Source organism: Diabrotica virgifera, chromosome 9 (assembly GCF_917563875.1).
Source record: "Diabrotica virgifera virgifera chromosome 9, PGI_DIABVI_V3a".
In the NCBI taxonomy this organism is placed as follows: Eukaryota; Metazoa; Arthropoda; class Insecta; order Coleoptera; family Chrysomelidae; genus Diabrotica; species Diabrotica virgifera.
Window position 1 is genome coordinate 221,130,088 of NC_065451.1, and position 26,963 is coordinate 221,157,050.

Here is a 26,963-nt window from a genome sequence, read left to right on the forward strand (position 1 = left end):
TAATTGAAAAGTGAGATTGTTTTGCCTTCGCATTGCAACTGAATAAAAATGGTATATATTTTTATAAAATATTTTCAGTTTTAAATTGAGAACACGTTGAAGATATTATAAACATGGATCCGGCAGTAGTGGTAAAGTATAACTATGCACCGATAACCAATGTGGACGTTGAATAAAGCTTTTAGATATACAAAAATGTTTTGAGTGATAGGTGCCGAAACTTTACGATGGAACATTTAAATGAGTAATTAGTTATTTCATACTTTAAACAAAAATGATATATTTTCCTTCATCTAAAACGTGTCGATAAAAATTAGGTTAAAGCATTTTTGTTTCAGTTATCTATTTTTTTTTTTTTTTGGTTTATTCTATTTTATTATTAAATTTATAATAGGTCTTTACTAGTTCTTAAGCTAAGCCTAGAGATAATTATATATATTTTCTTAAAAAAAATGATTTTTCAAAATTTATATGCTTATTTTCATGCTTTTTTTTTGTATAATAAAATGCTTTTTTCGTAAAATTGTTATGCTTTTTAAGCGCTTTTTTTGCGTTTCTTTATGCTTTTAAATCCGAATTCTACCGATAACCAATCAACGATGCGAATAAAGATAATTTGACACAAAAGTAATCGATTGTGATAGTATTTTCAAAAGATTATATGGTAAATGACAATTGTAATTTCTAGGTTATTTTTTTTTCAGCGACTATTTTATGTCATTGGTATATTCGGAAATTGTGTAGTGAAATTTGATATTATATTTATTTAATTTCACATTAAACTATTTTAAATATTAATATTCTGGCAAATATTTGTATAAATATATGTTTATATAAATATAAATATAAATATAAATATAAATATAAATATAAATATAAATATAAATATAAATATAAATATAAATAAATATAAATATAAATATAAATATAAATATAAATATAAATATAAATATAAATATAAATATAAATATAAATATAAATATAAATATAAATATAAATATAAATATAAATATAAATATAAATATAAATATAAATATAAATATAAATATAAATATAAATATAAATATAAATATAAATATAAATATAAATATAAATATAAATATAAATATAAATATAAATATAAATATAAATATAAATATAAATATAAATATTGTAGCACTTAGAAATAAGGGGGAAGATAAAAGCTTGGAAAATTTAGATACTGCTTAAATACAAAAGGGTCGAGAAAACTAGGGGATATTTCTAAAAACTACTTTGCTACGGCGGCTCGTGTTTTGGTTGGAAAGCTAAGGTTGTGAGTTCGTTAAGAAGAAGTTAGGGATTAGGGAATATTTACTACTATCAAAAATTTAAACAAGGGTACTTACAGATATCCTGGGGTGTTAAATATAAATCCTGGCTATATTTTGTTAGGGCGCCTTACCAGGAGTTTTACTTTCTATGATCATCCAACATCTTAAAATTTGACTCTAAAAAGCTTTTAAAGTTTGTGGTTAAAATTTTGCCAATAGGTTAGCGGTAAATAAACAGGACAAAATACACAGTTATGGCATTTATTGAAAAATTATTCCTTGAGATAACAAAACTTTCAGATTACATAAAAAATTACCTGTAAAAAAATACATCTACTTTTCTGAACATAGGTTATGGTGCACCAAAAGATAAACAATAATATTATTGCATTAAGGATTTGATATCTGACTTAATTATGACTTGTATAACTGACTGACTGACCTAATTATGACATATATTATAGCATTTGCATTAAAACAAAAATTTATATTCATTCAGGGAACAATGTTTACATTAAAGAATTACTGACTACTCCTCGTAGTACTTAATTATTGAAAATAACAACAACTATGTCACCTGTCAAATATCATTCCGTAAATCTTTTATTTTTAACTATTTCAAAAGGTTTCAAAAAGGATTTTAACATTAACTTACAATTATGTCTTTACAATAATATTTTAATGATGGAAGCAAAATTATTCTTTGTTCTGTTCAACAATTTACTTTTTCATTTTTGTATTTTAAGTTCCAAAAAGATTTATTTTTTTTATGTTGAAAGAAATTAACGTTATTAGTTTGAGAATTTTATAATTATTAAAAGTCACTATACCTTAAAATTCAAAACTTCACCATTGTGAAACTTGACATGACACTTGACAGCACGTACGTAGTTCATACGTCACTCGAAGGGGAAAATGTCAATGGAAAATTACTGATTGCACCATATACCATTATACCATGAAAATACCATAAAACAAAAGAAATTTGCTTATTTACCTCGGGAAATAGGTTTTCTAATCCAGGAGACGGGAGGCTTGGGTTTAATTCATCACTACGATATTAGTACTATGCCGGCTTTCATAAATACATACGCAGTATTTTTACAAAGCGTATATTACACTTTTACCATCAAAAAAGGAACTGCTACACCATCAAACTGATGGTACACCTACTTAACAACAACACAGAAGAACTTTGATAGATCCCATTTACTTGGAAATTCTTTTTGCGTCACAAAAAAGCCGGTTACTGACTATCGATGTTTACTGATTCACTACCATTGTAAGAATGCCTGCTTTCTTCTCCGTCTCCTGCCAAAATTCCTTGATCCTGTCACTACGCAATTTCCGGCTTCCGTTCTTCAGAGCCAATTACGAGCTTCGATCTTTGTACCAAATTCAAACAAACCAATCAAATTGATTTTCAACATTTCTTCTAGAAAGTTCATCTACGCATTAGAACTGTACTTTTGTCAAAACTTCTTACAAATTCTGTTTTTGCGTCTCAAATAAACAGGAATCTTGTAACACATTGAAATGTGCGCAATACTTTGTAGATGTATACAGGTGCGGTTTTAGAAAATTCCTTGCAATCTGAATTTAAGTAAAAAACTGAATAAAAAAATTTGGACTTCTTAGAGAGGGATTGTAAAATCTATACAAATCTAAAGATCATATTTTCACTGGTTTTTTAAACGCTACAATATAAACATAAATATAAACATAAATATAAATATAAATATTCTGACAAAGGTCAGATTTAACTAAAATGCCATGTAATGATTTACGACATTCTTAAAATCCTATATGACGTCAAAATTAATGACGCACAAACGACTTGCCGCGGCAAAGCGGCAAGTGAGTAAGTGGGCAAGAGGATGCAGTCGTTACATTCCATCCTTGAGAGTCGTTTGGTAAATGAATTGTGAGGACATTGTTGTGTGAACACTTAACTCGCGTCGATATTGTATTTCAGGCAATATTTCCGGCAGCGGCAGCAGCAGTGGCGAAGCTAATTATAGGTAAACCTGGCATCACACCTGATTCTAGTCAATGTTTGATATACATGAAAACATTGCAACAGTACGAATATTTCACGACCAAATAATGTTCGATGTTTACTTATGGTCAGTGGCTTTGGATAAAGTTAATAAAATTATTATTCTTAATTAGTCGTAAAACATATGTTATGTTCATTGTATTAAGGGTGGTTAATAGTATACTACACTGTTTTGGTACACAGCTGCATATTTGCGTATAGTTACTGACTTTTTCGTTACATTTACACTTTCTATTTATTTCCGTCAAAAGGTATTTAAATTCTATAATTTCACGCCGAGGTAGAATGTCTCTCTGGCTATAAATAATCCTCAAACGTAACATGGCCAATTACTTTCTAGATCTCTTTGTAAACGTTAAATAACTGAATAACTGGTATAACAACCCTTACCTAATTAAAAACTTTAAATTGAAATGAATTAAACATGGCTGCTTGAAAGAAACGATTAACTTGGTCTTTTTCAACCAATACTCCAAACTGGAAAGTTCTGTAATTCGTTCAATGTTCAAGGTTGGTGTCTCTGCAGACTGGAGTCTCCAAATGATTAGATTATTTCTGTCTCAAAACTAAATATACAGGGTGAGGCAGATAAAAGTCCTATTAGAAATATCTCGAGAACTAAAGGAAACAGAATCATGAAAATTGGAATGAAGGGGTTTTGAAGAGTGATCTCTTTAATGAAAATATTTTCATCGATTTGCTACTTCCGGTTATACCGGAAGTGGCTTATAACTTCGTTTTTTTAAATGGAACATCCTGTATATTTTTACATTTTTGGATTCTCCTGGATGTCTGCTTTCTTAAAATATGAGGTTTTGTAATGTTATACAGGGTAGTTTAAAAGATAATTACGTTTTTTTCTTAATTTCCTAGCAATATTCACACCCTGTAGAATTGTAGTAGTTTGACATCAAAAACTCTATTTATGTTCAAATGATTTCTAATATAGTCTACTATTGTTAAAAATTGTTAGTATAGCTAAATGTTGAATTGTACTATACAGGGTTGGTCTAAACTCGGAAAGAGTATTTTCTGAATTTTCTTAAACGGAACACCCTATATTTTATTATTGTAATGAAATGATATTTTATGCTACTTTTTTATTTCTCAAGCATTCCCTATACCTAACTGCTTTAATTTGTGAGTTATTGGTGATTCAAGCCAAACATTAATTTCAACAAAAAATGCGTGAAATTTTATTAGGTGGGCCGTGAAAATATTCAATCACAAATAATTTTTCGGAAATAAATACATATTAATCTAGACTGATCTTTAAAATTGCCAATAAATGTTGAGCTATCAAAATAACTACGTAGTTAACATTTTTGTCGCGATTAACAATTAAGCACAAATTAAAGCATTTAGGTATAGGGAATGCTTTAGAAATAAAAAAGTACCATAAAATGGCTTTTCATTGCAATACTAAAATACAGGGTGTTTCATTTAAGAAAATTCAGAAAATCCTCATTCCGAGTTTCGACCAATCCTGTATACTAAAATTGAACATTTAGCTATACTAATAATTTTTAATAATAGTAGACTATATTAAAAATCGTTTTAACATAAATAGAGTTTTTGATATCCAACTACTACAATTCTACAGGGTGTGAAAGTGGCTACGAAAATAAAAAAAAAGTAATTAGCTTTTAAACTACCCTGTATAACATTACAAAACTGCATATTTTAAGAAAGAAGACATCGAGTAGAATCTAAAAATGTAAAAATATACAGGGTGTCCAATTTAAAAAAACGAAGTTTTAAGCAACTTCCGGTATAACCGGAAGTGGCAAATTGATGAAAATATTTTTATTAAATAGATCACCCTTCAAAACCCCTTCATTCCAATTTTCATGATTCTGTTGCCTTTAGTTCTCTAAATATTTCTAATAGGCGAGTTATCTGCCTCACCCTATATAAATATATGATACAATTTTTTATTATTGATGTCATTTACGTGAATGTGATGAAAGCAGAGACACTTTTTTTAAATAGACATGTGGGTGTTGAAATTCATTATAGGGACACTTGTAAGTTTCTAATTTATGTGTACTATCAAACATTGTAATTACTAGATATAATATAGGTCTGGATCCCGCGTTATGAATAAAAAGTTGATTAATAGCAAGCTGAAAATTTGCTAGCAGCTTAAGGGTGTCTAGCCAGACAAACTTTGATATATGGGAACACTGGAACAGGGGAAGTTTTAATTGTGGAACAGGTTAAAAATTTGGAACGGTCAGACCACGAAAACGGCACATGTATTTTGTCCGACAGAACAGACTTAAACTCTCTGAACAGAGATTTATCTCTCATGCAAAAATCAGACTGCTATTTATCACCAAATGGGCCTTTTAATGAGTGGAACATGTAGAATATGTCAAATGACAGGAATTATGACAGGTGATAAATAGCGGTCTGATTTTTGCATGAGAGTTTATTCTCTGTTCGGAGAGTTTAAGTCTGTTCTGTCAGACAAAATAAATGTGCCGTTTTCGTGGTCTGACCGTTCCAAATTTTTAACCTGTTCCACAACTAAAACTGCCCCTGTTCCAGTATTCCCATATATCAAAGTTTATCCGACTAGACACCCTTAAGCTATTAACAAATTTTAAGCTTGCTATTAATCAACTTTTTTTTCATACGCGGGATCCAGACCTAATAAATACTTATTTATTAACTAGGTACCAAAAAATTCGAGTCAACATTCAAAAAATCGCCAATTTAATGTTTTAAATGAGGAAGGAGTTTTAAGAGGCCTATGTCCAAACATGGATGACAGAAGGCTAAGAAGAAGAAGATATATCTATTCAACATGTTTTCCTTTCTATGAAATATATATGTATAGGCACGTTTAAAAACCCAGTAAACTTTATTTACATTATAATGAACAAATTGTAACCATGTATTAGGTAAGTTATGTAATTTACACAAGCTGGTTCTGAAGGGGCTAATTAAGTTACCCTATTATAATTATTGATCATTGCAAATTATGCAAATTCAATTTAACTGGCGGTCTGTCAAGTAGTTACTAATATTCATTCAAAGAAATCTTAATATTAATTAACAAGAAGTTGACTAAAAACTGATTATGATTGGTTGTGGAGATAAAACAAGGACCAGAAAAGAATATATTCTTAATGTATAAATACATATTAAAACAAAAAACTCATTTGACCATCCAAAAAGCAAAACTAAGGAGAAATTCGCAGAAACAGATCATGTAAAGATTTTCCTATCGGAAATAGAAAATAAATATATGGAAACAAGAAATTGTATATTCTTCTAACCTGTTACGATAATTTAAAATCGGTAGGCAGGTCAAAGAGGATCAATAAAATAGCCAGTATGCGGCAAAATAAACATTAGGTACTGAAATGAATATTGAAATTATTATTATTTATATACAGTGCTAGTTTAAAGTCCGTACCCCCCTCGTGTCTTTTGAACGGTAATACTTATAATAGTGAAATTTGGAGGGAGGAAATAAACAGACGTAGGCTTCTCAACAAGTTCTTAACTTGTTGAGGCGATAGAGAGGCGACTGCAAGCGGGATGACCGTCTATTTATTTATTTTTTAACGTTTTTTTTTGTGTCGTAGATGGCAGCCAGTGGGGGGAGGATCTTTTAAATCCAACCTGGGCTGTCTGTCTTATTTTAACTAGTTTTAATTATTTATTTATTTTATCTTGTTTTATCTCCTTATTTACTTCTTCAATCTTATTTATACAATATTTATCATTTTAAATCAATTTTATTACTCAAATGTGTTGCGTGTTGTAAGCGGTAGTCAGCAGGGGGAGGACTTTTTACATCTGACCCATGCTGACCGCCTTTGTATTGTTTTGTTTACTTTCTGTTTTGTCTTGTTTTTTTTTAGTCTGTTTTTGTTTTGCACCAGGTAGTGGGGGAGGATTTTTACACCCAACCTCACTGACTGCTTCGTTTTAACTGTAGAATGAATGGGTATGAGTGTGAGTGCGAATTGATGAAAGCACGAATGTTTGGAGTTGCTCGTAACTGTCGACTGGTATCCTTTTGCTAGTTCATGTTGGATTGGGGGCACCCCGGTCGCCCCACCCGCACATTGGCTGCACGGGACGGTCTTCATCACCGACCGGTCTTTGTGCGGAGTGTGTGCGGGACAGGGCGGCTGGGTGGCCACTTAATCTACGGAGTGCACGCAGAGGGTGCCCGGGGGGAGTTATGAGTAAGGTCGATGGGTCAGACATGCTCGCCAAGAGCGGTTCCAGACCTGTCGGCTGGAGGAAGAGGAGGTGAGTTTAGTCGGTAGGCGGTTCGGCACGGTGAAGCGTGACGGATCGAATCCGCTACACCTGGGATACCTTCCCAGACGGTCTTTTGAAGATTCTAACCTCCCAAAAAAAACAAGTTCTCAACTAGTCATGACATGTGACGTAATATTGACAGATGACATTACACAGCCACTGTGGCCGATAATGTTAAATGGGACCTTATGGCAAGTGATACCTCATTTGAAAGGTATTGAAAATACCTATTTAGTGATACTAATTTTGTTTTAGTTTAAGCCCATTTTGATGAATAAATATAAAATTGTAGTTTCTCATTTAATTAATAAAAATTCAAACTTCCGCCCATGATTACTTGTCGAAAAGGTTGACTTTGACGTAAAAACTACTAGAGAATTGAAAAACGTTAACTTTTTTGACAAAAAAACCATAAGCGGACATTTGAATTTTTATTAATTAAATGCCAAACTACAATGTTATATTTATTAAATTTATTCACCAAAATCAAAATCAACTTAATCCCAAATAAAATAGTATGGCTGAATAGGTATTTTGAATACCTTTCAAACGAGGAATCACTTGTCATAAAGTCCCATTTAAAATTATCGGTCACAGTGGCTCTGTAACTTCATCTGTCACTATTACGTCACCTGCTGTGACTAGTTGAGAAGCCTACGTCTGTTTATTTCCTCCCTCTAAATTTGACTATTATAAGTATAACCGTTCAAAAGATACGGGGGGGAGGTGGACTTTTGACTAGCACTAAATATTTAGTATACATGATATAGCCTTGCAAACATTATTCACGACCACGCACGTTCCCGATAAAACGTTCAAGAGGTGTTCAAGATGCCCTCCGTTCAGTTAAGTATTTTTCGTAACCTTCACTAAGGTTCTCAATCATGTCTGTGAACAAAGTCTGTCGAATGACATAAAAAAATCTTGAATTTTAGTCCGAAATTGCGGAATGTTAGATAGTGGGTCGGTATGAAAAAAAAAGCCTCCTCCGAAAAATCTTTTTGGAGAATTTTCAAATTTTAGACAAGATAAGTACGAGTTATTGCAGCTGATTATGAAATAGGGAACTTGCACATTTTTTTTTGTTACATAATAATGTTCAGTTTTGTTCAAAAATGAGATTTCCAAAATTTCACGCTTCAAAAACTCGTAATAACTTAGAAATATATAGTTAAAGTATTCTGCGGTACAAAATAGTTCATACGACCCGTGACGTCACATAGTTTTACATTAGTTTTTATTATGGTTATATTTCGCTGTGTCTAGGTACACTCTAACGTGTACGCAAATAAAAAAAGTTAGGTACACGCGAATTAAACTTGATCAAGCCAGTGACTTCATTATTTAACGTGCGCAGTGACTGTATATTTTGGTACATGCTATTTTGATATGTTTAGTATTTGTTTGATAGAAAAATACTTGTTAAGGGAAGGGAAGCAGAACTATTTAGATGTTTCAAACTTAATTGTAATAAATCAGTGTATATATAAAAGTATATATTTAGGTTAGCAAAATAAATATATGTATTTAGTTGATATGACCCGTACAAAATATTGCTAAAATAATTTTTATACGTAAGTTAATTATTATAATCAACTATTCTAAATAGGAAATAAGCCACAGTTTAACTAAAAAAATGATTTTTTTAACGTTTCGACGTCCAAATCGGATGTCATTGTCAAAATACAAAAATTAGTCAGATTAAATAAATTATTAGAAAATTTTTTACTAAGCAACACCATTTTTGTTTAATTTAATAATATTTTGTATTTTGACAACGACGTCCGATTTAGACGTCGAAACGTTAATAAAATCATTTTTTGGTTCAATTGTGGCTTAGTTCCCATTTAGAATAGTTGATTACAAAAATGCCACAAGGATAATAGCTTCAGAACAAGTTAATTATTATTATGAAAGCTTTAGGTCTTCTTTTTATTTTATTCTTTTACGGTAATACATACTATTTCATTTATAACTAAAAAAAAAAATATATATTAATTTATAGTCTCTTATCTTTTTCGTACTGTTTTAAAATGTTCTTAAACTCATTAAAATAACCAAATAATTGTCCACACTCCGTAGTTAATTTAAAAACAAACACTAAACAAATAAAAAATAAGAAATCACTGACACTCTAACTTTTTTATTTGCGTACACGGTAACGTATACCTAGACATAACCTTATATTTAGGTATATTCTTCTTCTCCTTCTTTAGTTTATTGGCCTCCACCTACTTGGGTATTTGGCAAGCTCATCGTCGTGGAATAAGTCAAAAATATTTATATTCTAATGACATGTATCGTATGTCATTGTAATAATATATACCAGTTTGTTAAAATTGTAGTTTTATACTGTTTTTGAAGGAAAGGAACGAAGGTTTACTATTGAAAATAAAACCATTTTGTAAAAGTACGAATTTTTCTATGAATAGTTCAAATGATCAAAAACACTTGTAACGTCACATAAATGTATTTTCTACTGACGTTTATAACGTCTAATTTAAAATTCTGTTTATTTTATTGGAAAAATGTAAATGTAAAACCAAGTGACGTCACGAAGCGTTTTGGACCACCTGTTTTAATTTGAATTTTTAATCGTCTTTAGGGGCCAAACGAAAGACAAACAAAACTTTTTTATCTTTGATACATGTTTTAAATTATGTTGTGTTGTGATTTATAACATTTTTTTCGAATTTAAAAATTTATGCAAGTTCCCTATTGTAAAATCAAAGAAAATGTAGGTCCTTGTAGGGTCAAACACACAGACGCTTTTAAAAAAGCAGAAGATAGAGACGAGTTTGCAATGGTTATAGCCAACCTTCGTTAGCGGAGTCGGCACTAGAAGAAGAAAAAGGATCCCTATTTCTATAAATAAATCTATATTTCTCTTGGTGACGCCACACAGTGGTGCCAAATGCTGAAAACGTGGTCATGACGCGAAAAAAAGTCCCTATTTAGGGATTTTCATGTTTACAGTTGTTTTCTTGTACTATTGTAGAGTACCTACTAATACGTAGGTATGAGTATCAGACTGGATGTATTCTGTTTCACAGCTCAGTAAAAAGTCAGCCATGTCCGAGGTTATTTTGGCCGACAGGGAAAGTGAAAAAGAACGCGTATATTGAAAACGCTGTAAAACGTTTTGTAGTTTATCAATTTTATCGCTGTAAAGCAGATTCTTCTTTTTTAAGTATGTAGTAATGTAAGATGTAAGTTAAATCAACATTTGAAGAGTGGATATATATAACAGGCCAAGTGACAAAAATACACAATCGAGAAAAATGAGTTTTTATCAGGAAACGGAACACTAAACTTAACGTCGGAGGCTAGCTGTTGAATTTATTTAGAGCTGTTTCCAATTCAACTGTCACTTGCGTCATAATAGAGGTTAACGACATTGTTGCATAGACCATTATAATGAAAAAAACAGAGATATTGATTTTTTGTCACTTGGCCCGTTATATAAGTATATCCACTCTTCATTTATTAACAATAAATGCCTTAAATTTGTAATGCATAAATAGTAAAAACATACTTGAAATAATTAAAACATTGTAAATATGCATTCAAAAATTACAAAATTCTGCATAACTCTGCGACTAATGTTTATTAATCTTAAAATATATAGTAAGGAGATACAGAATCACTTTGGTTTAGCTGCCTATAACTGCCTATGCATTTCTGGCAGTTGCTTGAATACAAAAGTGGAAAATGACGCATATTACATGATTCTGGCAATTGTTGAGTATGTATGGGTAGTTGTACATAAGTAATAAGTTCTGAAAATTGTACTTCATAAAGAAAATCTATTCGTAATCCGGAGTTTCAAAAGTCCCTTATAATAAAATATTTTAAACAAAAATGCGGTTAAAATAAAATTTTCGATTTTTTTTCGTCCATATTGGATCCGCTATTTTGTTTTAAAATAAGTAATGTTAGATTTGTAATTAGCGACCTTAACCTACCAAATTTGACAAAAAATGTCCTTTTTAATTACTATTTTCAATTTCTTTCCGCCATGTTGGATCCGCCATTTGGTTTTTCAGAAAAAAATTAATAGTGCAGTCACTGAAGGTGGATATGAGTGTACAGGACTTATATTATCATTCCAAAATAAAAGCAACTCATATTCATTTAATTTTTAAATATCTTAAAACAAACATTGCCTGTTGTTGTAAATAACTAGGTGACACAAATTTCCCAATATAATGCACTTGTTTCAAGATCACCTTAGTCAGCTATTTTGATATAATTATTTTATTAGGTCGAATCGTGTCAACAATCATAATAAACAATTGGGATTGATTATAGATACGTAACAAGTAAAGAAAGAGATCATTCATTATTCAGCATTCATTATTCAACCATCAAGGTAGTTATAATATAGACTTTCGTCCACCAACTTGTTACTGATAATAAGTAGTAGTGTTCAATAAATAAAGTATTCCTAACAACCAACCCTCTTCTCAGAGTAACGACACGTATTCTATTATATGGCGACCTGGAGAGACGAACTGGACTTCTGAGGTAGGGAACAGGAAAGATGGCGAGCTTCTATAATTGGAAGAGAAGGAAAAAATTGGTAGATGGAGTATGAGATGGATTTGGAGAGACCTAGCCGCAGGGTAGAAATGGTAGATGTCGGCAGGAATGAAGTTCGGAGTCTTGGGACCACGCCCAGCTTCAAGAGGACTTGGAAACCAAATAGACAGTAGTGGACAATGACAATAGTGAATGTGAGTAACTCTTAACTATTTTTTAAATTGCATACAGTCTCACAGACACGTACAAATTTTCTTTTAGTAAATAGAATGCATAATATATAATTATTATGGAAGTATTAGGGTAATTATTTTTTATTACAATTAGTAAATTAGGTCTAGTTTTCATATTATTCGTTTCAAGAAACATTTACTTGACAAGTTACTTGATATTTTAACTGCATAAGTGATGTTATATTTTATTTTTTGAAAATAGATGAACTTTGATTTAAATACCTAGATAGAACTTTTAAAAGTGTTTACGATTTTTTATTTACATAATAGCTATTTTTAACTCAATACGAGTACATATTATACATAAATCTATTTTTAACTTGAACGGATTAAAATGCTATATCAGGCTTTTATTTGGCATATTATACTTTCGTTACCTGACCCTGAACGAGTCAGAAATACATACATGAGGAATTTGCTGAATAGAGTTTTACGCATTACATAAGACATAAAAAATTACTGAAATTACACACTAGGAAAGGTGAATTAGAATTTAATGGAATTACGATAATGAAGAATTTTGAGAATATATTGAAATAATATTATTGAGAATATAAGAAACGACAAACAAATAAACGTTTTAAAGAAGAAGAAAGGAAAATACAAACATGATGGACAAGAATAAGTTCCACGGAAAATGTGAGTTCCGATATTATGGGACCGATGAATCAAGATTTAGAGAATTTTTTTACCAAGGACAAGACAAAGAAACATTAAAGACGAAAAAAAATTAAATATATGACTATGGAAAAGAAATTAAATTATTTATATACAAGGATATACAAGAATTTTTATACAATGATTTTAAGAAGAAAAGAAAGTAATTATGTAAGAAGAAAATAGACAAGGAATCCCCATTTGAGGAAAACGACAAAAGAATATGGACAATTAATTAAAACCGAATAATTAAAAAGAATTTTATACAGTAAAAAGTACTATTTAAGAAGAATACGTTTTATTGCTTCAAGTACATGTAGATATTTAGTATAATATTAAGTTACTTTAATTTTTTTAAGGTAAACTAACTTTAAATTCTATAACATAAATATACTTATTTAAGCCAAATGAAGTCATGTAAGACTGTATCTCAATTAGAGAAATAGAGACTTTTTTTTGTGACGTAATTAGTGACCATTCGCGAACCGAACCGAACTAAGCTGAACTAAGTGAGAAAAAACTATTATTTAGTAAATAGCAAAAACTCACATTATTTATTTAGCGTTTATTCATAAGTTTTTCTCGTTCTTAACTTTTAGGTTAATTTTATAGGTAGTAGATGTGCACATAGTATAGGGCCCTAGATAGGAAAAATAACCCTAGATAGATAGATAGATAGATAGATAAATAGGTAGAATAATCGAAAAATAATAATGAAAGATAGAATATTGACAGGTAGAATAATCGAAAAAGAATAATGCTAGGTAGAATAATGATAGGTAGAATAATCGAAAAAGAATAATGCTAGATAGAATAATGATAGGTAGAATAGTGTTAGGTAAAATTTTTTCCGTGATTTTTTAACAGAATATAGTCTATTTTTATTACCACTTTCTTTCGAATTTTTATTGAATGTTGAAGTTTTGATACCGACAATAAGATTTTTGATTTCAAGTTTTTAGTATCGGTTGAATTTTAATATAAATATGATTTTTTAATGTGTTATGATGAATTAAGTAGAGTAGACAATTGATTTTTTTTAAATTTATTAGAAGCATAATTAATATGAGACAATCTAGACAAAACAAAAAAAAACACAATCTTGTCAAGAAAAAAGGTACAAAATGAAGATCAGAAGATTTTAGCATACCCAATTTTTGTTTTGAAGTAATCCTATTCTCAACTAAGGGTGAGCAGTAGGTTCAAATAGGAATTTAGGGATGCGAGACGTAGAAGAAGATTTTTAAGCGCACAACTATCCATTGTCTTTTTGGAACAAACCTTCTCACGACTAAGGACGTGCAAAAGGACCGGAAGCAAATTCAAGGGTATAAAGTTGCGAAAAACTACCCATCAAGTAGGTAGGGGTTAGAAAATGAAGAATTATGAAATAATACGAATATAGGAAGGAAGAGACATGATATATAAAGTAAGTGATAAAGAAATCATGAAGAAATATGAAGAAGAATATTTTTGTTTAATAGTACACTATGAAGAAAGTACTAAGTATAAAGAAAATGAAAATATGTATTAGTAAAGTACCAGACAAGAGGAAGAGGAAGAAAACGGAGAAATTTTTTTAATTGAACAGTATGTAAAAGGTCAGAAAATCAATTAATTATTTTAAAAGTGAAAGAAGTATAATTAAAAAGTAAGTTCAAATGTAAGAATTAAAGTTATAATTTTATTTTAAGTAGGGAAAAGGTAAAATATACATTACAATTTCTGAGTGTAGAATTTCGCGAGATATAAGGAAGTAATAAGTAAGAATAGACGATGTTTGAGGACTAATTTTTTTATAGGGTAATAAGTTGTATATTTGTATATATCATATTTGTATTTTATATTTGTATATATTTGGATAAATCTTTAACACAGTAATGAGTTGGTGACGTTGTTTAGAAAAATTTTCTTCTTTGTCGGAAAGGCAGAGAAAATAAGGTACATCTCTCAGAAAATTTTTCTTGTAAGGGTAGGGGATGTACAGGACTTATATTATCATTCCAAAATAAAAGCAACTCATATTCATTTAATTTTTAAATATCTTAAAACAAACATTGCCTGTTGTTGTAAATAACTAGGTGACACAAATTTCCAAATATAATGCACTTGTTTCAAGATCACCTTAGTCAGCTATTTTGATATAATTATTTCATTAGGTCGAATCGTGTCAACAATCATAATAAACAATTGGGATTGATTATAGATACGTAACAAGTAAAGAAAGAGATCATTCATTATTCAGCATTCATTATTCAACCATCAAGGTAGTTATAATATAGACTTTCGTCCACCAACTTGTTACTGATAATAAGTAGTAGTGTTCAATAAATAAAGTATGGACAAATAGTGTATTCGAAAATAACTACCCCATTACGACACATATCCCTTTTATACTAGTACCTCCGATTTCGTTAAACATCCATCGATTTGCATGAAAATTGGTGAGTGGGTAGAGGATATCTTAAGAAATAAAGGTGACATGGTGTCAACTTGCCCTTTTGCCCTGGGGGTGGATGCCACCCCTGCTCGGGGGTGAAAATTATTTTATTAAAGTTCCCCCCCCCCCCCACTATTCGATAGAGAGACTAATTATAAGCAAAATTTGTTATATAAAGTTATTAAAATAAATCAAAACTTTTTGAATTATTAAAGATCAAAAATTTTAATATCTCGTGAGAGAAATGCATGTTTTTAACCGATTTTTCATAAATAACTCAAAAACTATAAGTTTTTACAAAAAAGTTAGTATTATCAAAATTGAGGCTAATAAAAAATTAAATAAACTTCTTACTAGAAAAACATTTTTGTGTTAAGTAAAAGTGAGTTATAGGTAATTGATTGTATATTTCTTTCGTCGAGTACCCAAATCTAAGTATTCAAGCTTAAATACCGGGAAAATAATGCATTTTATAACATAAACTTATTAAACATTTGTCAAAGTTCTTAGAAATATCTTTCAAATAAGCCCTCGAACAAGTTGATAGCATTAAAATTTATGCACCAAAAATGTTTCAAAATTTATCTTTTAAAAATTTTTCCAAAAAATGTTATTGTTCTTTTTTTGTAAATACCTCCGTTAGTTTTTAACACATCAGGTTCACCTAAAAACTAGTGAAAAGTTGATTCCAAGAGCTATTAAAAAACGTCGAATTTAGTCTTTTAAATCTCTTACTTTTTTAAAAATAAAAGGTTAAATGGCCCCGGTTACATGGTTCTCGTAGCAAAATTGAAATTTTAAACGGTTCTATCTCGGTTATTTTTTACTCTATGGAAATAATAAAATAGGTACAGTCGGAAAAATGAAAGAATACCCATGAACGAACATATAGAACACGCTGTATTTTCCTGTCACGTTCACAAAGAAAATTGCCCAGCGCAAGTACATGTAATAATAATTATTACATGTACTTACGCTGGCCCATGTTTTGTATGACACGGTGACAGGAAAATACAGCGTGTTTTATATGTTTGTTCATGGGTATTCTTTCATTTTTCCGACTGTAAAGTATTTGGAACAGAAATAACTAAAATTTAGTTATATATCATTTTTTACGTATATTGACTATTTTTGGAGTTATTATCAAAAGAAAATGAAAAGTACGATAATTTTAAAAATTCGGATTTTTTAAATTATATCTTTTTTTTGTCGGTCAAAATTGTTGAAATCATTAACTATGTTAACCTAAACAAATTCTTGTGAGGATTACTACAAATTTTAATTTTTGTGGAAATGACGTACGTTTTATTTTTCACTTTTTCCTAAAAAAATCGAAATGGTTCTCTTATTTTCATCATAACTTGCTTAATTTTGATGCTATTAACTTCTACTGGAGCTCATTTGATAGGTATTCCGAAGTACTTTGAGAAGAACAAGTATATTCTATAAAATGCATCGTTTTACCGTTATGTAAGCTTGAATACTTAGATTTGAGTACTCGTCAAAAAAAATATACATTCAATTACCCATAACTCACTTTGAAATAACATTAGTTTAGTTCTTTAAGTGGGAAGTGTATTAAATTTTGTATTATCTTTAATTTTGGTAATAATAACTTTTTTACAAAAGCTTATAGTTTTTGAGTAATACGTGAAAAACAGCTTTAAAACATGCATTTTTTTCAAAAAAAAATTAAATCTTTGATATTTAATAACTCAAAAAGTATTGATTTATGTTAATAACTTTATATAACAAATTTTGCTTAGAAGTTGCCCCTCTATTGATTTCTGGTATTATTTTTAATAAAAAAAATTTCACCCCCGAGAATGGGTGACATCGACCCCCAGGGTAAAAGCGGAAGTTGGCTTCATGTCACCGTTGTTCCTTGAAGTATCTTCTAACTACTCACCCGTTTTCATGAAAATCGATGAAGGTTCAACGAAATCGGAGGTGAAAACCTTCAGTTACTCCACTAAATGTCAGATTAGTAATCAGCGATGCCAAAAACCCTTAAGAACGAAAGTAATTCCGAAATGTATAAAACAGTATACGCTTTTAAAGGTTCATGACCACGTTTTCGGCATTTGGAACCACTGTACAAAAAGATTGTAGAACGACTTTACTGATTTCATTCATCTTTAATTTATGTTGTCAATTACTTATGGAAAGAATATTGAAGAAAATTACATAGAAAATTGAAAAATGTGAGAAAATTTAACGAATATTTAAATTTTGCGCGACTAACAATTTCTCGTTTAACTATAGCTAAACAATGCAAAACAATACAAAAAATACCAAATATCCACAACGCGAGCGTAGAAAAAAATTAATTTCTCAGAACAACTAAGCCCGAGTTTTCGTTCATTTTAATCCAATTTCTTCGATTACAGCTCGACGAGAGTTATTGACGTGCCCACCGAGTGTTATCAAAAAGAAAATAAATCTGTCATAAATGAAAACTTCGTTCTCGTGTTATATATGTCTTTTTAAAACTCAATCGGTTGATTGCCGAATTTGTTTACCGAAACTACGCTATCAAAAATTCAATACGTCAAAGTTTATTATTAATTAATGAACTTTTTATATATACTTTTCTACAGTTTACTTTTCAAGTATTCCCATAAAAAAATCAAAGGGAGATAAATCTGGTTATCTAAATGGCTATTATCTTGATCGTCTTCGACCTATTCGGCCATTTGGAAAACCGTTAGCTAAGTACTTTCTTGGCATGATATTCTTATGATATGTACGCCAAACGTGACGTTACATCTGACGATTATTAGGAACCGTGAAACATTAAAGGACGATGTAGTAAATACTCATAATAAATATTACGATATTCTCGGTGATCGCCATTGGAGGAACAGCTATTATAGACCGATCAAATAAAATTACAATACCTGTAAATCAAAATGTAATTCCGTAATAATTTTTTTATCAACGTTTAGGTCCAAGCAAAAGATATTTTCAAGAAAGTATATGATTCATATTAGGGGATCATTGTTTAAATGATTAAAAATAGGTAATTTTTGCACAAAATTTACTTTTTTTAGCTGCTGCGGTAATTCGTGTTTTTGTTAAGGATTTTACAATTTATTTCTGCAAAGGTGATAAAACAGTGTTTCATATGAGACTTACTAAATTAATTTTGACCCTTAATTTATTTAAATAATTGTAAATCAAAATTGAAAAACATATTTCCAAAAAAATATTATTTGCAATATAAATAAGATCTATAAAATATTTTATTTTCCAGAAAAACTTGCGCTATAAATCGACAAAAAATTTGGTTGATAAAATATTAAGTAGTTTATGAGATATTTAATTTGTTTATAAAAAATTAACATTTTTTCAATTGCAAAAACGCGGTTGTTCCCGATAGAGTATACAAGTTTTTAAAGTCTCATTTGTTTTGCTTTTATGTATGTTTTCGATAAATGTATTGACAAATAAAAATTTAAATTAAACACCCTTTCAAAAAGGCGTTTGAAAATTGGTGTAATTTGTTTAAAATTTATTTTATTTAATAACATCGCCGGGATTAAAAATTTTTAATTTTTTTTTCGATATTCGTATTCTTGGTAATTTTTGACATATTCACAAAAGCATAAAAACTTTCTAGATGCAGTTTAAAAATTCATAATTTGTTTATTTATCAATGTTGACATTTAAAAGTAAGTGAATACATCTATTATCCTTACTACTTAACTATGTCATTTACACACGTAATAAAAATTGTAGAATATTTTGAAAAATGATGATTTTCGTAGCACCTTAAATGAAAACTTTTTGTCTGAAAATTGGCGGAGGAGTGGTTTCCAATATCTCCGTTAATAATGGGCCAATTCCAATGTTTTCAAGATTTTTTTCTGTTTTCTGTCAGCAGTAGAATGTATTTTGAGTTAAATAAATTACATACATTCTTCTTTTTGTGTCAATTAATTTAATTCAAGATAATTTTTCTTGGACACCCTGTATAAATAATTATGTCAATGTTAATATTACTGAATGAATAATTGAATAACCTTTCAAATGAGCCAGCCCACGATTCCTATTTCGTATTTAAAAATAAGGGGTGGGGGATGTGAAAGGAAGGGGGTTGACAAATGACAGATGTATGTACCGTAAAAATGTGTCCCCCTTAGATCAAAATCGACCTGTTTCGTCATTTCCTTAAAATCTAATAAATACTACCAAATATCAAGGTTCTAACGTATAACTAGGTGTAATGTTCTACACAGAAAAAAGTCTTTAACAAATTTTTAATGCTAATTCAGTATTATTTTTTTATTTTTTTTTTTATAAAAAATCTTTTGTCTCAATTTTTATTTGTCACATCTAGAGAAAAAAAATTGAAAGATAATTGTTTATAACAAATTGTCGAATATTTTTATTGTTAAAAGTGTCATTTACTGTGTCAGTTACTATTTTTATAAGCTACCATAAACTAAAAAAAAAACATTGAAATTGGTCCATTATTAACGAAGGTATTGCAAAATACTACTGCACTATTCTTCATGTGAAAAGTTTTCAGTAGTAATTGCACAAGAGCTATAAAATTATTGAATTTTTCCCGAGTGACACATTGACAGTTTTAATTTCACGAGCCGAAGGCGAGTTAAATTATGTCTAAAGTGTCACGAGGGCAAAAATTCTATATTAATTTTAGAGATCTAGTGCAATTTGTTGCGATTATTTCATGAATAAAACTGTTCAAAACCAAAATTTTATTGTAATTGATTTATGTAAGTACAAATTAGTACAATTAAAAAAACAGTTGTTAAAAATATTAATTTGACGGTTGAAAGTCATCACTTTTATAATTTTTAAAACATTAATTGTCATTAATGTCACTGAATATAGTTTTTCGTAGCAACGAAGGGCATCTGACGTAATATACTTGACGACGGGAAATTATCAAAAATTATCGATTTAATTTAGATTTCTGTAGCTTTCTATTGGTCAGAATCTCCTATGAATGAAATAATCAGTTTAAGTCGCTACGAAAAACATTATTTTTTGAAATATTCTAAAATTTTAACTCTATGTATAGATGACATTGTTAAGTAGTAGGGTTGATAGATATACTCACGCACTTAAATGTTGATAAGTATTGATAAATAAACAAATTATGAATTTTTAAACTTGGAAAAGCTATCTAGAAAGCTTGTCAAAAAATGGATCTAGAAATTTTTTTTCTTTTTTAAATGTGTCAAAAACTACCAGGAACACGAATATCAAAAAATAATTTCAAAATTTTTCATCCCGGTGATGTTATTAAAAAAACAAGTTCTAAACAAATTACACCAATTTTCAAACGCCATTTTGAAAGGGTGTTTAATTAAAATTTTAATTAGTCAATACATTTATGGAAAATATACATAAAAGCAAAAAAAAAAATGAGACCTTCAAAAGTTGTATACTCTATCGGCAACAACCGCGTTTTTGCAATTGAAAAAATGGTAATTTTTTATAAACAAATTAAATATCTCATAAACTACTCAATATTTATCAACCAATTTTTTTTACAATTCATAGAAATATCTTAGCACAACTTTTTGTGCAAAACAAAATATTTTATAGTGCTTATTTATATTGCAAATAATATTTTTTTGGAAATTTGTTTAATTTTGATTTACAATTATTTAAATAAATTAAGGGTCAAATTTAATTTAGTAAGTTTCATGTAAAAGGCTGTGTCCTTCATCTTTGCAGGAAAAAATTGTAAAATCCTTAATAAAAACAAGAACTGCCGCAGCAGTTAAAAAAGTAAATTTTGTGCAAAAATTACCAATTTTTAATTATTTAAACAATGATCCCCTAATATGAATCATATACTTTCTTGAAAATATCTTTTGTTTTGACCTAAATTTTAATAAAAAATTTATTCCAACCTGTACGGAATTACATTTTGATTTTATTTTATTTTATTGGGCTATTATTAACGCAGGGAATTACCAACAATGAATTTTAGGAACTGTGAAATACGATGTATTTTATGTTATCGCAGACGTATTGAATTTTTTTTTTCGTAAAAACATTCTTAAAAGTATGTAAAAAAATGTACTTGATATTTTACAGTTATTTTTATTAATAGTACATTATATACCGCGGGACTGAAGTAGTACATTTAATCCTGAAGGTAAAGTTTATGGCCCGACCGCAGGGAGGGCCATAATTTACCTGAAGGATTAAATGTACTTCAGTCGCAAGGTATATACGATACTTTTCGTACTTCCGGTATGATTTTATTAATTATTTCAATAATTTCAATCAGTTTTTTCTCTCTTCAACTCATTTAATAAACTGTCTTTAAAATAAGTTACCATAGTAACATTGCGTTGTGACAGTTATAATTTAGAAACATTGTCATTACTAGTGTCATTGTAAAGAAACATTGTTATTGATAATTATTGGTATCATGAGTGAAGAAGGTGTATCTGATATTGATAAAAGAGCAGCCGAAGTAGGTGAAGAATTGTTACCACCGAAATCTAGAAAACTATACGAGCAGCAGTACGATGCTTTTAAAAAGTGGTGCCGCTTAAAAAATGTGAGACAACCTACTGAAAATGCGCTGTTAGTCTACTTCGATGATAAATCAAAAGCGGTTTGTGCCTCAACTCTCTGGGCACATTACTCAATGCTGAAATCGGTTATTAACATTAGAGAAGATATTGATATAAGTAAATTTCCAAAATTATTAGCTTTTTTGAAGAGAAGAAATGAGGGATTTAAGCCAAAGAAGTCAAGAATTCTCACGTCTGAGCAGGTAGATCAGTTCTTACGGGAGGCTCCGGATGATAAATATTTAATGCTTAAGGTAAACTCGTCAGTTACCTGCTGCATTAACCCAGGAAAGACTGGTCAATATGACGAACTGTCACAATATTAATTTGAATATTAACGTTAATTACCATTCTAATTAATTATATTTTTCAATAAAATATCCCTTAAATTCGTTTGTTTGTGATTTAATCGTTCCGGGAGTTTCGTCAATATTTAATCCCGGAGGGATTAAATGTGACACTTTAGTACCTGTCACAAGGGAGTGAAGTTGTCACTTTAGGCCCGGAAGTACGAAAACGCTTTTTTAAACGCTTTTCTTTACTTCAATAGTGTGCATCAAATCTTTAGACGTTAATTTAACTGACTTTTCTTCAATGCAAATGAATGAAAATTTGCAGACATATGCATTCGCGGGAACAATACACCAATAGTCAATAAAAAATATTTTTTTATATTTATTAATTGTTTAAATAAAAAAAAACTATAATAATGGAAAATGCTTAAATTCTCTTGTTTTTTACAATGTAGAAACTTGAAATTTTACGGATTCTAACTAATGATATGAACTATACATAATTTCACTTTTTATATTAATTGTTTACGTGCTTCATAAATAAACAATAAAGTTTCAAATTTTGAACGCCATATATTTGTTTATATATAAATCGGCGTTTATTCGTGTCAAATTTCAATACGAGACGAAACAAAACTTCAACCAAAACTCGAATTCAAAAAATTCGTGTTTTTATCGTAGTCTTAGCAAAACCACCGGTAGAGACGTTTTGTGCTACAATTAGCATTAGAATTCATTTTGTCGTATTAATTAATTAAACGCTTTTCTTTAGTCAATCGTTTGGGTCAAATCTTTGGACGTTAATTTGACTGCCTTTTCTTCAATGCAAATGACTAAAAATTTACAGACATATGCATTCGCGGGAACAATACACGAATAGTCAATAAAATGTTTTTTGTTTATTAATTGTTTAAATTAAAAAACGATTTTAACGGAAAATTCTGAAATTCTCTTGTTTTTTACAATGAAGAAACTTGAAACTTTTACAGATTGTAGCTAATTATATGAACTATAAATAATTTCACTTTTTACGTTAATTGTTTACGTTAGGCTTCATAAATAAACAATAAAGTTTCAAATTTTTTGCCGATTCCGTCTACTTTTCATGTTTGTACATCATATGTTTTATACATATTTTAATAAACATGACGATATAATATTTTAATGTTTAAAAAGTGTAAGACTAAAAAGTAAAAAATAAAAAAATACGAAAAAAATATTTTTTAGAAACGCTTTTCTTTAGTTACGAGTGACTAAAATTAAACATATTATAAAAAAATCAACTAAATAGCAAAAAATAAAAAAAATTGAAAAAACACATTCGTTAAAGAAAAGCGTGGTGCGAAAACCGTTTATTCGATGAAGACGTGCCACGCTTTTTTTTGACGAATGTGTTAGATTTTTTCATTTTTTTTTTATTTTTTGCTTTTTAGTTGATTTTTTTATATGTTTAATTTTAGTCACTCGTAACTAAAGAAAAACGTTTCTTAAAAATATTTTTTCGTATTTTTTTATTTTTATTTAAACGGGAAGCGTTGTCAAGAAACTTTTGTAATGCTTTTTAAATGCACTACTTTATTGTTGGCATTTTAAATTTATATTATAAATAAATCAACCATCTAGTTGCGTTAAACATATTCAATATCAGCAATATGTTTTTATAGTATGGCTTAATACAGAGTAATCGCAATCGTGTTTAGTTTACAATTATTGTGGCTACCTGTTACTTTACCTATATAAAAGAACGGCGATCGCAGTCACTTTTTAAAATCACCGTTGTCTAACGAGGTCACTGATTTAAAAAGCACCACATTCACCAACACTAAAGTACAGCAAAACGTGACAAAAAAATAACAAACATACACAACGCGAACGAAAAAAAAATTAATTCCTCAGAAAAACTAAGCCCGTTTGCGTTCATTTTAATCCAATTTCTTCGTCGAGAGAGTTATTGACGTGGAGCGTCATCAAAAAGAAAATAAATCTGTCATAAATGAAAACTTCGTTCTCTTGTTATTTATGTGTTTTTAAAACTCAATCGGTTGATTGCCGAATTTGTTTACCGAAACTACGCTATCAAAATTTTTCGGCTAGCCATAAATTTGGTTTATGGAGAAAACACAATCGACTACTCATTTAATAGTGAAAAATGGTAATAGTTTTCGAGCGAAAACTGCCTACATTTTTGTTACTGATTGGGTAATAATAGAGAGTATGCGGTAGGGAAGAATTATAATTGGAAAAATCTATGAAAATTCAATATCTTAAATTGCACCTTTACCCGCTTCCAGAGACTGATATTTTAATGAAAAGGACACTTTCAGATCCACAATTTTACCCTGAAACTTTAAATTATGAAAGTACGAAAAATACGCATAATACACTGAAAATACGAAAACTACACTGTAAATACGAAAAATGCGAAGGCGGGAAAATTAGGAAAATACGAAAAAATGCAAAAAATATATGGAAAATACATATAGGTATACGGAAAATACAAAAATTCAAAAATACCCGGAAAACACGAAAAAATGCGAAAAAATAGGCGGAAAATACGAAAAATACCCGGAATATACAAAAAATGCAAAAATTGTCCTAAAAAAATACATAAAATACAATAGAAATACATGAATTCAAGAAATACACGAAAAACAACAAAAATTCGCATAATACACGGAAAATATGTAAAATACGAACACGGAAAATATCATAAAAATATCCGGAAAATACGAAAAATTCGAAAAATTGCCAGTAAATATAAAAATACGTAAAATACACAAAAATACGAACAATACGAAAAGTGTCCGGAATAAGTACCTATAAGGAAATGCAAAAATAGCCGAAAAATATGAAAAATACAAGGAGAATGCAAACATTTTAAAAATTCACGGAAAATACGAAAAATGCCTCAAATATGAAAAGTACGGAAAATACACAAAAACCAAGAAAATACAAAGAATTTACTGAAAATATGGATAATTCAAAACATACCCGGAAAATACGATTAATACAAAAATACAAAACGAAAGTGTACGGATATTTTTGACCAGGAGTATATTAAATCGCCTGCGGCCACCCTGTAAATTTCTTATTACTGTCATTTACTTATGTTAATTACTAATTCAGTTTATTTGGATCGCTAATTATTTAATTGATGCTACAAATTAATTAAAGGTCGCGTATTTCGACGCTGCTGAATTTTCTGCTGCTTTAGAATAATGTTAATGTTCGTCAAATATTTCAACTCGTAGGAGTTTATTCATTCGTTTCTTGTTAATTAAATGTAATGGGAATAAATCCAAAAATTAACACGAAAACTACAAAAAAAAAACACAAAAAATACGAAAATTACCAACAATACCAGAAATACACAAAAAATACGAATACAACGAAAAATAAACGGAAAATACGAAAAATTCGAAAAATATTCTGAAGAAACAACGTAAAATTCGAAGAATACACAAAAAGTACGAAAATACGCGTAATACACAGTGAATACGAAAAATACACTGAAAATTCTAGAAATGCGAAAATGGCCGGAAAATTAGGAAAATACAAAAAATGTATGAAAAATACCAAAAATCCACAAAAAACACAAAGCATACGAACAATACGAAAAATACGAAAAATGCCCGGTATCTATATACAAAAAAAGCAAAAAATACCTGAAAAATTCAAAAATTACAAGAAAAATACAAGAATTCAGAAAATCTAAAAAAAATTACAAAAGTTGACATAATACACAGAAAACATGAGAAATGCACTGAAAGTACGAAAAGTGCGCATAATACCTACATGGAAAACATATAAAAAACGAACACGGTAAATATGACAAAAATACCCGGAAAATTTGAAAATAAGTAAAATATACAAAAAATACAAAAATTTCACAAAAAATACCTTCCAAAAACACGAAAATACAATAATTTGTAAAATACACGGAAATACACAAAAAACACAAAGGAATACTAAATAACCAAGAAAGATAATTAAAAAATTACCCGGAAAATACGGTAAATACAAAAATACAAAACGAAAGTGTACGGATCTTTTTGACCAGGAGTATATTAAATCGTCTGCGGCCACCCTGTAAATTACTTAATACCGTCATTTTTTTATGTTAATTACTAATTCAAGTTTATTTGGATCGCTAATTCTTTAATTGATGCTACAAATTAATTAATGGTCGCGTATTTCTACGCTGCTGAATTTTCTGCTGCTTTAGAATAATGTTAATGTTCGTCAAATATTTCAACTCGTAGGAGTTTATTCATTCGTTTCTTGTTAATTAAAGTTAATGGGAATAAACCTTAAAATTAACACGACAACTAAAAAAATAGACGAAAAATACCAACAATACCAAAAATACACAAAAAATACGAAAACAACGAAAAATAAACGGAAAATACGGAAAACTCGAAAATATACGGAACAAACAACGAGAAACTCGAAGAATACACAAAAAGTACGAAAAATACGCATAATACACAGTGAATACGAAAAATACACTTAAAACTCAAAAATGCGAAAAATGGCCGGAAAATTAGGAAAATACGAAAAATGTATGAAAAATACCAAGAATCCACAAAAA

General features: G+C 29.4%; 2 protein-coding genes across 3 annotated transcripts in view; both read left to right on the top strand.

The window, feature by feature from the left end:
- Positions 1–26,963, top strand: part of LOC114330167 (protein eva-1 homolog C-like) — a 366,988-nt gene that overhangs the window by 115,328 nt on the left and 224,697 nt on the right. The gene's annotated exons all lie outside the window — the stretch shown is intronic.
- Positions 21,627–26,963, top strand: part of LOC126892004 (uncharacterized) — a 502,972-nt gene continuing 497,635 nt past the window's right edge. The window contains exon 1 of the mRNA XM_050661410.1: positions 21,627–22,533. Within this exon, the coding sequence (XP_050517367.1) occupies positions 21,932–22,405 (474 nt within the window). The 5' untranslated portion in view covers positions 21,627–21,931 and the 3' untranslated portion in view covers positions 22,406–22,533. The remainder of the gene's footprint in view (positions 22,534–26,963) is intronic.